This window comes from Notothenia coriiceps, unplaced genomic scaffold (genome assembly GCF_000735185.1).
Source record: "Notothenia coriiceps isolate Sejong01 unplaced genomic scaffold, NC01 NC01_scaffold00023285, whole genome shotgun sequence".
In the NCBI taxonomy this organism is placed as follows: domain Eukaryota; kingdom Metazoa; phylum Chordata; class Actinopteri; order Perciformes; family Nototheniidae; genus Notothenia; species Notothenia coriiceps.
Genome location: NW_011355986.1, coordinates 988 through 11,471, shown reverse-complemented (window position 1 = coordinate 11,471; position 10,484 = coordinate 988). Strand labels below are relative to the sequence as shown.

The 10,484-nt window shown below is 39.3% G+C and overlaps 2 protein-coding genes across 2 annotated transcripts in view; both read right to left on the bottom strand.

The window, feature by feature from the left end:
- LOC104954427 (FERM domain-containing protein 8-like) overlaps positions 1-5,057 on the bottom strand; it is a 7,997-nt gene extending 2,940 nt beyond the window's left edge. The window contains exons 1-6 of the mRNA XM_010781533.1: positions 4,873-5,057; positions 3,613-3,710; positions 3,286-3,453; positions 2,693-2,794; positions 1,500-1,558; positions 1,199-1,365 (exon numbers count right to left, since the gene is read on the bottom strand). Of these exons, the coding sequence (XP_010779835.1) occupies positions 1,199-1,365; positions 1,500-1,558; positions 2,693-2,794; positions 3,286-3,453; positions 3,613-3,703 (587 nt within the window). The 5' untranslated portion in view covers positions 3,704-3,710; positions 4,873-5,057. The remainder of the gene's footprint in view (positions 1-1,198; positions 1,366-1,499; positions 1,559-2,692; positions 2,795-3,285; positions 3,454-3,612; positions 3,711-4,872) is intronic.
- A 1,198-nt stretch (positions 5,058-6,255) lies between these two features.
- On the bottom strand, positions 6,256-9,384 carry LOC104954425 (peripherin-2-like). Its single transcript, XM_010781532.1, has 4 exons — positions 9,235-9,384; positions 7,612-8,042; positions 6,804-7,050; positions 6,256-6,462 (listed from the first exon to the last, which is right to left on the bottom strand). Exons 1-4 carry the CDS (start codon positions 9,382-9,384, stop codon positions 6,256-6,258), a joined length of 1,035 nt encoding a protein of 344 aa, XP_010779834.1.
- Positions 9,385-10,484: the final 1,100 nt, after the last annotated feature.

Below are 10,484 nucleotides of genomic sequence, written 5' to 3'. Positions count from 1 at the left end.
AATAAATGAATACAATGATTTTTAACCACTTTGTTGTTCAGATATATCACATATTTGTAACTAAATGATACATGAATTGAAACAAAACACAGTTTAAACTGAGGAGTGACTCTCGTGAAGTTTCATTTTATTTCTCACTCCGCTGGGGTACTGCTCTCAAAACCCAGTTAGATTAACATTCATTGGATTGCACACTTTGTTTGTTTGTGTGGATATGTAGCACATTAACATTTTAATAGCACTTAATGACTGACTGAATGGAAATGACAGTAAATGAAAATATAAAACGAAAAAAGCGATCATGAAAATGTTTCCAATAAATGAATAAAATGATTTTTAACCACTTTGTTGTTCAGATATATCACATATTTGTAACTAAATGATACATGAATTGAAACAACTTAAACTGAGGAGTGACTCTCGTGAGTTTCATTTATTTTCTCCCCTCCGCTGAGAAACTACTCTCATGTCAAGAACAAGAAGCATGAGATCAGTGCATGCACTGCATCGTCCAATCAGTGAGCGATACACAGTAAGGGGGCGGGGCGAGTATCTGAGGATTTAATCGGAGGATGGACTGGTGGTTCCTCGATTATCGCTCCTCCATTATCACTCCTCGCTCCTCAATCCTCGGTCCTCCGGCAGAAATAAGAGCCATGGGACGGTACTCAAGATGGCGCAGACAAATCAACTTCCGGTGAGACGGAGGAGCGAGGAAATTAAAATAGTCGACCTGAGACAGGGCCTCTGTCTGAAAATGTGCTATATAGATAAACGTACCTTACCTAAATTAAAATGTAGTTTTTAAAAATAATTTTGTTTTTCAATACGTTCAATGCCAACAAAAGATATCATGTGTACAGTAGTTTAAATTGGCTTATTTGTTTGAATGAATAGATTGACAAGAAGATATGACTGTTAGGCCTGTAAGATCAATATGAAGCTATAACCAGGAGATCAGTCTAGCTAAGCAGAAACATTGGAAGCAGGGGGAAACAGTTAGGCTGTGTCTGAAAAAGGCTTAAAACCAACATTTGCATCTTCTCATCTGGAAAATGACTCTAATTCGAAAAAGATCTAACTGTTTCTTTAAGAAACTAAGGGTTCAACAAGGCGCTTACCTGAACATTTCAAAAGCATTAGAAAACCCATATCAACAATTTGGTCAAACTTTATTTAACCATATTTTCTAGCTTACCTTATAGTAGTAGTGAGTTGTTGCCCATCAAGACCAGTTCCCTCATCTATAGTGAGAGACAAGGCTCCAAGTGTGGTCCAGTGCTCGGGGTCGCAAGGGTATCGGCCCATGAGGATGTTGCCCCTGGCCTCCTCATACAGGAGCCTGAGCACTCCCTCATCCTCTATCTGCTCAGGAGCGAGACAAACACAATAATCCTTCAATCATCAGGAAAATAAGAGTCCAAGTTCCTTGTGATGAACAACAAGCATTTAATAATTAGCTTATATCAAATATTATTGAATGTATTTGACAATAATACCTGCAGTTCTTTAGATTTAGGATAATACACGTTCCGACGATACTGGAGACACGGTTCATCTGAGGAAGAAGCAGAGGACCATGATTTATTAGAGTGGAGGCGACCTTGTGTATTTTAAATTAGTACGATCGTCACTGTTGGAGATTAAGCCCAGCCTCCCAGAGTGGAAGGAGAGAGGGTTAAGACAAACACTGTGATAGACGCAGGAGTATCTAGCATATCTAATCCTGTACTCCTAAAAAGTAAGTAACAGCATTTAAGTGATTTTGCAATATATTTGTGATACTACTTTTGTATGTTAGTGCTTGTTGGGGAATATTTTGCTTAGGTATCTAACCTTTAACCCAGTCCATCACTGTCTCCTGTCCCATGGCATAGGTCTACGGCCTCGGGGTATTGCTGCTATCTCTCTTAAGAAGGAGCAGCTCTGGCTCCTTCTGGTTGCCGAGCAAAAGCTGACCTGAGATAGTTTATCGTTTGTGGACATCTGGGAGTCCTTCTTATCAGGTGCGTAGGTCCCACTGGCGTACATTCTTTGGCCATGAACAACAGTTTTAGGCCCCGTCCACACGGAGACGATATCAGTTGAATCCGCTAACATTCTCTATCGTATAGACAATCTCGTGTAGACGGACACGTTTCTTGAGCCGATTCTGTGTGGACCGAAGACTTTTTAGACATCGAATTTGGTTCGTCTCCGTGTGGACGGGGCCTTAGTTTGATTTAGTGCCCTGTTTGTTTAGTCTTGTTAATGAAGAATGTTGATAATACACTCTGAGTCTGAACTAGTTAAAACCTCTGTATACGGAAAGAGATCTTCAGAATTGGTCGGGCAACCGCTGCGTCAACTCGTGGCTGCAGCACATGTCTTGTCAATTCTCTGGCCATAACTTCATAATAAACCATCAGTGTTTTCACTGTATCCAATTTTCATTACAGTGCTAAGCTGTCACTGTTGTGTTTTGCGACATTTGCAATGCCACATGGACAGCTCTGTATGCTAGGCTAGTAGTTTCTTTTAAAAACATACACTGTATCCTTTGTAGACTTTTTTGGACAGGATTGGCCAACATACTGTAGACACTGCTTAACTGATCAGGGTCACTGAACAGCCATAATCCCAACAACGAAAGCTGACATAATTGTGGTTACATAAGCACATAAACGCAGCAATATATGGACCAAAAGCTCACCTTGTGAAATGTCTTCCTCTGAGGCTTCAGTAAAACGATACAGCAAGTCCTGCCACTGACGACACAGCTTGTATGGTTGATGCCTAGCCTTTAACTGTAATTCTGAGGAGGAAGAAAATGTAACAAAGTGAGAGGTGTCCATTTTTCTGCTGTAAATATAGTGTGTTTTGCTGTTGTAATACTTGAGATACTTAGATCTAAGGAAGGTAATCTTGTTTTAAGAGTAAAGTTCAATGGTAAAGGCAAAACCACAATGTCAAATCAATAGTTTGCTGTGACTGAACTGATTTTTAAACTTAATTATTCATGCAAAATTAATTAAACATACTGTATTGAACCTGCTTGTAGCATTTTATTGCTAATCCAAGCAGTATTGTACTGTATAATGCCTGTTTTATTTCCGCTTGTTCAGGCACAAATTCTACACAGAACATCCCACACACAACATGCTACCATAATCACATACTGAGTAATATTTTGTAGCCAGAATGTGATGTTTTATTCAAGAAAGTAGGATTAGTATACACATATTGCCAGATGAAGCATCACAGCCTTAATTACTGTAGAAAGTGTGAACAAAAAAAAGTCCTTACCGAGCAGGGGAGAAGACAACCAAAGTGCAAAAGCATCCTGTGCAGTCTCAGGAATATGGAGAGCCTCACGAACACTGCGGCCCAACTCCTGCACAGAGACACTGCCAAGCCCTTCTACTGTTAGGTGCACAGCGCTGTCACCACAGAGGTATACAAGCACATCTTGAGCTGTGTGAACAAACACAAATGAACACAAAAATAAACAAATATAAAGAGACAAGTAAGCCAAAGAGAAAAAAAGAACATATCGAAATAATGCATATTAGTAATCTTTGAGTGATTTTACCCTCCATGAGTTACATTATTAATATATAAGCTGAGGCGTACCACGGGAGAGAGTTGCAGAGGAAGCAACACTTCCTCTCTGCGAGTGACCATCTGATGAATCAGGAGGAAAACTGCAGTCGTCTCCGTCCATCTCTACTCTGCAGCACAATGGCCAAACACAAAAGTTATCACAATACACAGCAGCATTACGTGTACAATACAACATATTTTGTTTACGGCTTAAGAAAGTCAGAATACATGAACTGAAAAAGTAGTACATATAAATGTGGATGTGTGAGATGGCCAGACAGGAGGAGGAAAAAAATCCCTGATATTTAGTATATATTTATTTGTGTGAAAGCTCTGCATGTGGTAGTTTTCAGGTTTACAGTTGTTACCTAAATGCACACATGCCACTATCTTTAGCTCACTTCTATCTATGCATAATGCATTACTCATGCAAGCTTCCTAAACTGCCTGATGTGGGACATTACATTCATAGGGCCTACTTGTATGTACATGGGTGATGGGATTGGACTACTTAAGTGTGCTATTTCTCAGCACAGAACTTTATAATGTTCAAAAAGCACAATTATCTATGTACAGTAAATAGGTTTGTGTGTTGACAAGACAGATATCAGCAATATTCCTGGTGGGGTCTTCCACAGGGACATGCCACTTCATCCATGACCTTCAGTCATATCTGAATAATCAAGTAATCAGCTAATTTAGTTTCACTATGCACCAGCGCCACCATTTGGCAGTAGCCTAAACAAACAGAGACCCTGTGTACAATCACAACACCCCAGTCGACTACTGTTGACCTCACCCTGTGAAACCAAATTCATAGTCGCCCCGGCATGTCAATGATATTCAGCAGCGTTTTTATGTTAAGGGCTTTAACTAGAGATATGATAGCATAAATACAATGAGGATATATATATATATATATATATACATACAGAGAGAGACATATCAACTAAATGATGACCCGTGGTACAAGGGCTAACTAGCTAACTTCGTACCATAGCTAGCTTTACATGCCATCTCAAACAATGTTTAAAATACATACTCAACCCCACGGAATTCACGAAATATGCCTTGGCATTAAGGCTAGTGAAGCGACCTTGCTAGCTAAAGGCGTATTAAAACACACACAAAACATCGTGAAACTAAGATAAAACAAAACGGTTCACTTATCACTCCATGACGAGTTTGTTACTTTGGTTGTTAGTTAGCTCCCCAATGGTGTTTTTCACAACAGTCTAAGATCATGTTAATAGCAGGTACAGGAACGAAATGTCTCCGCTGTCCACCTACCTGCCAGTTTAAGTGAATTCCCCTCCACTTGCTGTTATGCGGATGGGAAGGCTATTATTGTAAATACTGCAGCTAAGTACATTAGCTAATCAACGGTTAGATGAAACTCCCCCAGTCACGGCTCGCCAGCTTTCCGGGCAACCGCAAAAGTTAGAAGTTGTGTGACTAGAGAACCATTCGCTCACTCTGAACGGCTCTTTACTGGGTGTGACTCTGAAAGACTTAAAACACCCCTTTTATAGAGGTATGCATGCACGTAGAAGACAATAAAACAGCTAAGAGAAAATATGTTCAAAGTGTTAGTCGGGGGATGATTTTAAATAATATAACCAAATTACAGACGGTGTACAGTTTGAACGCTTTTACCAAGAACAGGCTCAAAAAGGAAGGATCTCGAGAATGAGTCGAATATCCCAGCGCGCGCGTTGTTAGCTCCCTTCGTCATTGAAACGTCATTACGTCTGTATACGTGGGCACGCAGGCAGATACAAGTCATTTATTACCTGCCTAGTAGGCTGCAGTGTGGCTACTGTTAAAAAACACAGGCCCTTTATAAACTAAATACTTTAATATACCTCATTCCATTAGTCATACATAACTTTCATTACAATGCTAGTACTCAGGGGACTTTGTTATGTTTTAGCCTGTTATGATGTTTTAGCCTGATAGTAGTATACCTGAATATGATTGACTACTTGGGTAGAAGACTAAGAGGTATGCATGTCTCCAGAAAATCATTCAAGACAGTCATGTTTTTAAAATAATCTTTATTTAAGCTATTTACATGGGTTGATATTACAAATTGTTTCTGTTGTTTCTGGTAATAAAGAGAGTGAAGTAAAATTACCTGTTATATTAAATGAAGTGCCCAGGGACATGAGTGTAGTACACAAACTTCTCATCCAAATTTGAAAAGTAAGATCTCAATATTATATTTGTTCCTGTTCTTAGATTTTCATAAGCAAACGCAGGGGCAGGGGCAGGGGCACAGTTAACTGTCCATCCTAAATCCACCTGACGCAGGAGTCCAACTGCTAGGGCAGCAAATTGAGTATTAACAAATGGGATCAAAGGCTTTAGCAAGGTTTCCTAACAGGGGACACACTTAATGACTTTAGATGGATTACTGACATTGATTATATCAATATTCATAATCCTATCGCTTTCACTAACAGGGAGAAGAAAGGCAGAGATATGCATCTTGAAAAACGTTTTGTGGTTGGGTATCTTTTCTGATGATATACAGTATGTGGTTACAATGAGGAATGTTTTCTTTTTATATGTGCAATTCATATGAATAAGTATTTTTTATATATATTTAAGTCAAAAATTAGCATTCATTTGTTGCACTCTCAGTGTGAAAAAATATTCACAAGTGGGTGTTTAGGGGTCAGCTGGGGCTTCAGAAGAGCCCTCCCCCACCTGGTTCTTAAACAGGAAGAACTGCATCACAGGTTCAATGAACTCCATCACAGTGTCTTTCACTGATTTCTCCAGCAAGTACCCTTCTGTCTCAATCTCTGTGTTTTCATTCTCTGCCACTGCCTCCATGGCCGTCTGCAGGAACCGCAAGCTCACCAGCACAGAGCCCTGGGAGAGAGGAAGGGGAAGAAATTAGGGAAAAGAGTTGTCAAGCAGATTCCATTAGAGAGCATCATCAAGGATCCAAATTGCAGTGGTAATTGATGGATATGCATAGATGTACCGGTAAACATCAGACCCTAAGAATAAGTGAGGAATAAATTGAGGTCCAACAAGATTGTTATTAAAAACGTAAAACAATGTTGCATACTGGTTTTAAAACAACTTGGTTGCTGTACCAATGCCTAGGAATCAGTTGTATTCCTCAACGATACTCCAAATTGAAAGGCTCACCCCAAACTTTGCCTGAAATCCCTGTGAAAAACCACTGTAATTATTGTGTCGTATACCTGCAAGAGGAAGACTGACAGTACTCCAGCCCCAATGGTGTTCATCAAGCCCATGAAGTAGCTGACCAGGGCCTCTCTGCAGCCTCGGAGGTACAGGTTGAGTTCCTCCGTTTGGTATTCATAGTTGAAGTGAGCTGAGTTGTTTGTCAGTTGATACTGGATGCATGGCCGTGGAGAGCTGGGGTTACAGCAACTGAATGGGACTCCATCCAGCAAGTAACGACCATCCACGTTGCTCTTGATGCGGCTAAGAAAGAACAAATTGTGGTTTTTCAGAGCTCATATATACAGTAGGCCTACAGTAATCTAACATATTGTTTTTCGATAAACATCCACAAATGGTGAACCCATTAAACCGAACTCTATAAGAATTGTAAAACCCAAGAATGAGTCAGCATTTTTGCACTTCTGGTTCCCTTGTCACGATAACATCGTTTTTTTTTCTTTGTTTGTGTTTCATTTCTTGGTTGGATGCCTGAAATAAGGTCTGTGCTCAACACAAGTTTAAATGATTTTCACATTTAATTTGGACAGACAGGGAACCTCACCTAAGGGGTATTGATGTTGTAGTCATATGATTGTTGTGTATGTTTTTAGGCTAATGCTTTTTACTTCGGACATTTACCAAATGAAAAAAAAAATTATTTGAGAAAATAATCTCCTAAACATGTGTCTGCCTCATAGTTTATTTTCTCCAATAATCCAAAAGAAAAATCCCATGTTTTTTTTGTCAAGGAAAACATTGTAATGCTTACTTCTGGGTTGGCCTACAACTGTGCAGCACTATATAATAGTGTGCTAAACTTACTCTTTCACTTCCTTAGAGCTGAAATCAAGGTAGCGGTTACTGATCCACTGGACCTCAAACCAGTCCCTGAAGTCATTGTTTCCACAACACCGAAACTCCATTTGCAGGCGGTCGATGTTCTGTTTCTGGAAGCAGCGGCCCGGGGTGTCTGTGTCCTTGTAGAAGCGGATGCCGTTCTTCAGGCCGACCTTCAGAGATGACTCCAGACTGCCCTTCATTGCATAGCTCAGGATGACAGCAAGCAGCATGAGGACAGTGAAGAAGCAAGAGATGGCAAAATATGGCTTTAGCATGTTCTTCCAGCGAGGAAATCTCTCGGCGTCCAGAGCATCCTGACAGATCTTTGAAGCAAAGATGTTGATACCCAAAGAGGCCAGACCAACAATCATGAGAGTGTTTGGCACAACATGTACGTCTGAGTTATCCATAACCTGTAAATAAGTCAAACAATAATATCAACAAAAAATATTTCATTTGTTTGCTGTAAGGAAACATCAGCCTTACTAAGAATGAAACAGAGTCTTTATACAAAGCTATGAAAACGTGCTCTTGTTTCAAACTATAGAACCTGATAATGGGTGCTATTTGCCTGAAATTCCCAAGAATGTCCCCTAAAATACAACTATAAAACACAAAAGTTCTACCAGACTTGAGACATAGTTGTCTTTACAACTAAAGCTTTATGTTACATGCCATTTTTAAAATATTCAGGATTCTCTTATCCTCATTCTTAATAAATATCTTTACTACAAATCATAAGATAAAATTACGTGTAAACTACAATGCATTGCAATATACATTGTAATATGAGAACAATTATATAAGCTTCATGGATTCTGTAATTTATTCATTTACCCGCACTTACACAATCCTGCAAACAGACAGCCATCAGCTTTTCAAAGCATGCATCAATCAAAGAAGATCAAAAAGTCCCTTTCTTGACGCTAAATTCTTATGATTTAGAATAATTATTTTGGGGCAGAAAATGCAAAAAACAAAGTTGCAAATGCATAGTTGTGCAAAGATTATGTTTTTGAGGCTGCAAATAATTAATATTAGCAACCATCTAAACAAAACTATAGGTTTGTTATTAATACAAAATGAGGATGACAGCATTCAGGAGTAGGGGTTAGGCTGACTGTGAGTGACAAAGCCAGCTTCCAAATTATGAGTCAGAATCCAAAGTGGGTCACAGGTGTTTTTACCACCTGTTAGTCTCCATCAAGGACATTTCTTGGACAGTATATTATATTTAATGTATCCCATAAGACACTTTTACGCAATGTCATGTATTAAATTGTAACAGTTTAAAGGTAAGACAGGCACAGAGGGTATCTTGAGGTTATTCATGAAAATCGGCAAATGAGTCACTGCATCACAAAACTGATGTTCCTCACTGTAGGTATGTATGTACTGAATAACTTTATGAGGTTATCTGTGTTCTCTGTCAAAAATATAATCAGACCAACTTGGCGTGTCGTTGTTTCCACGAATATCAGTAACAAAGTGGGATTACTTGCGATAACTTTAACAATTAAACCATAAGTAAATACTCTACTGATTTTTGTATTTGGTTGATAACTCCCTTTAGAATTATAGTCTTTAAATGTAAAACTTGATTACCTCTGCCCTCCTGCGGAGCTCAGTCTTGAGGATGCAGCCCAGGGTGAAGGTGATGGCCCCGGCCACTGTGGCACACCAGGAGAGGAGCCACAGTCCCTGGGCTAGCTTCACCCTTTTCTGAAAAGGGAACTTCATCTTCATCACCACCATGGCTGCAGCCTGGGAATTCGGGTCTTACCAGGGGAATAGGGGAAGGACAGGGACGAGGCAACGAGTGCCGATGCTGCGGTGCTTTGTCTGCGAGGAAGAAGGAGAGGTCAGATGCAGGGCACTGAGGCTGGAAAAGCTAAGTTCAACACTAAATACACACAAATAAACTCAAAGAACACATGGAAAATAGTTTTGAAAAATATGTTATAAAGGATATAAATCCTTGGAGAGTAACGTTTCAAAGCTGCAGAAGTAGTGCATCTCCAATATAAAACATATTTCACAGCATGACAATTCACCTTTTAATGTCTCCCCAAAAAGTGCTGAAAAAGTCCAGTTATCTCCACTGACCACCGTGTACCACACAGTGGATTTGATATACTGGATTTGGTGCACCTTGATGCAGGGAGCTTCTTACCACTAATACCTACCTATCCAATTAAACTTGTCTCTGAATCCAGGCCATTGTCTGCTCAGCACCCATCACACACACTGAGGGACATGGAGGACAAAACAAATCCAACCTGACAGGAAGATGGATATACAGTATATCTATAAATATATTACCTGTGTTACACATACCATAAATACACAATTTTAAATGGATCTGGAATTCATTTGTTATTAATGTTACATATTTCATATTTAAAAAAGGCAATATTATATGATATCCTGTATTCATACTTTATTTTTAAAATGTTATTTGTTTCATATAGTTATTTGTGAATCCTTAAGAGTTCAAAGTAAAAAAAGAAGTGTCAATGGTAAGCAAACATGTTTAACAATGATGAAATGTTAATGACTCTTTGCTAAATTTAGGGAAGTTTCAAGCAGAATCGAGACAGCATGGGGAAGCTCTTTTCGACACCCTGAAACTGATCCCGGTACAATGCTAGTTTCTTTTACAAGCCACAAGCAGAATTGTATGTGATTTAAAAAAAAAATTGGTTCTAAACAAGTGGGCAACTTTAGCTTAGCGGAGATGACGTGAAGTCATGTGATCATGGTCTAGTAGTTTGTTGATAGCCTATTGGGGTCTTTTAACTTTCGCCAAGTGTTGTTCAGGGGTGCCCAACCTTTTTTGAACCGAGAGCTACTTT

What these genes read in the sequence shown, in the direction of transcription:
- LOC104954425 (XM_010781532.1), bottom strand. Translation starts at nt 9,384, where the DNA reads ATGGTGGTGATGAAGATGAAGTTCCCTTTTCAGAAAAGGGTGAAGCTA. An exon ending in AGCTCCGCAGGAGGGCAGAG is followed by an intron (nt 8,043 to 9,234) that starts GTAATCAAGTTT and finishes ACTTATTTACAG; the next exon opens with GTTATGGATAACTCAGACGT. An exon ending in TGTCAGTCTTCCTCTTGCAG is followed by an intron (nt 6,463 to 6,803) that starts GTATACGACACA and finishes CCTCTCTCCCAG; the next exon opens with GGCTCTGTGCTGGTGAGCTT.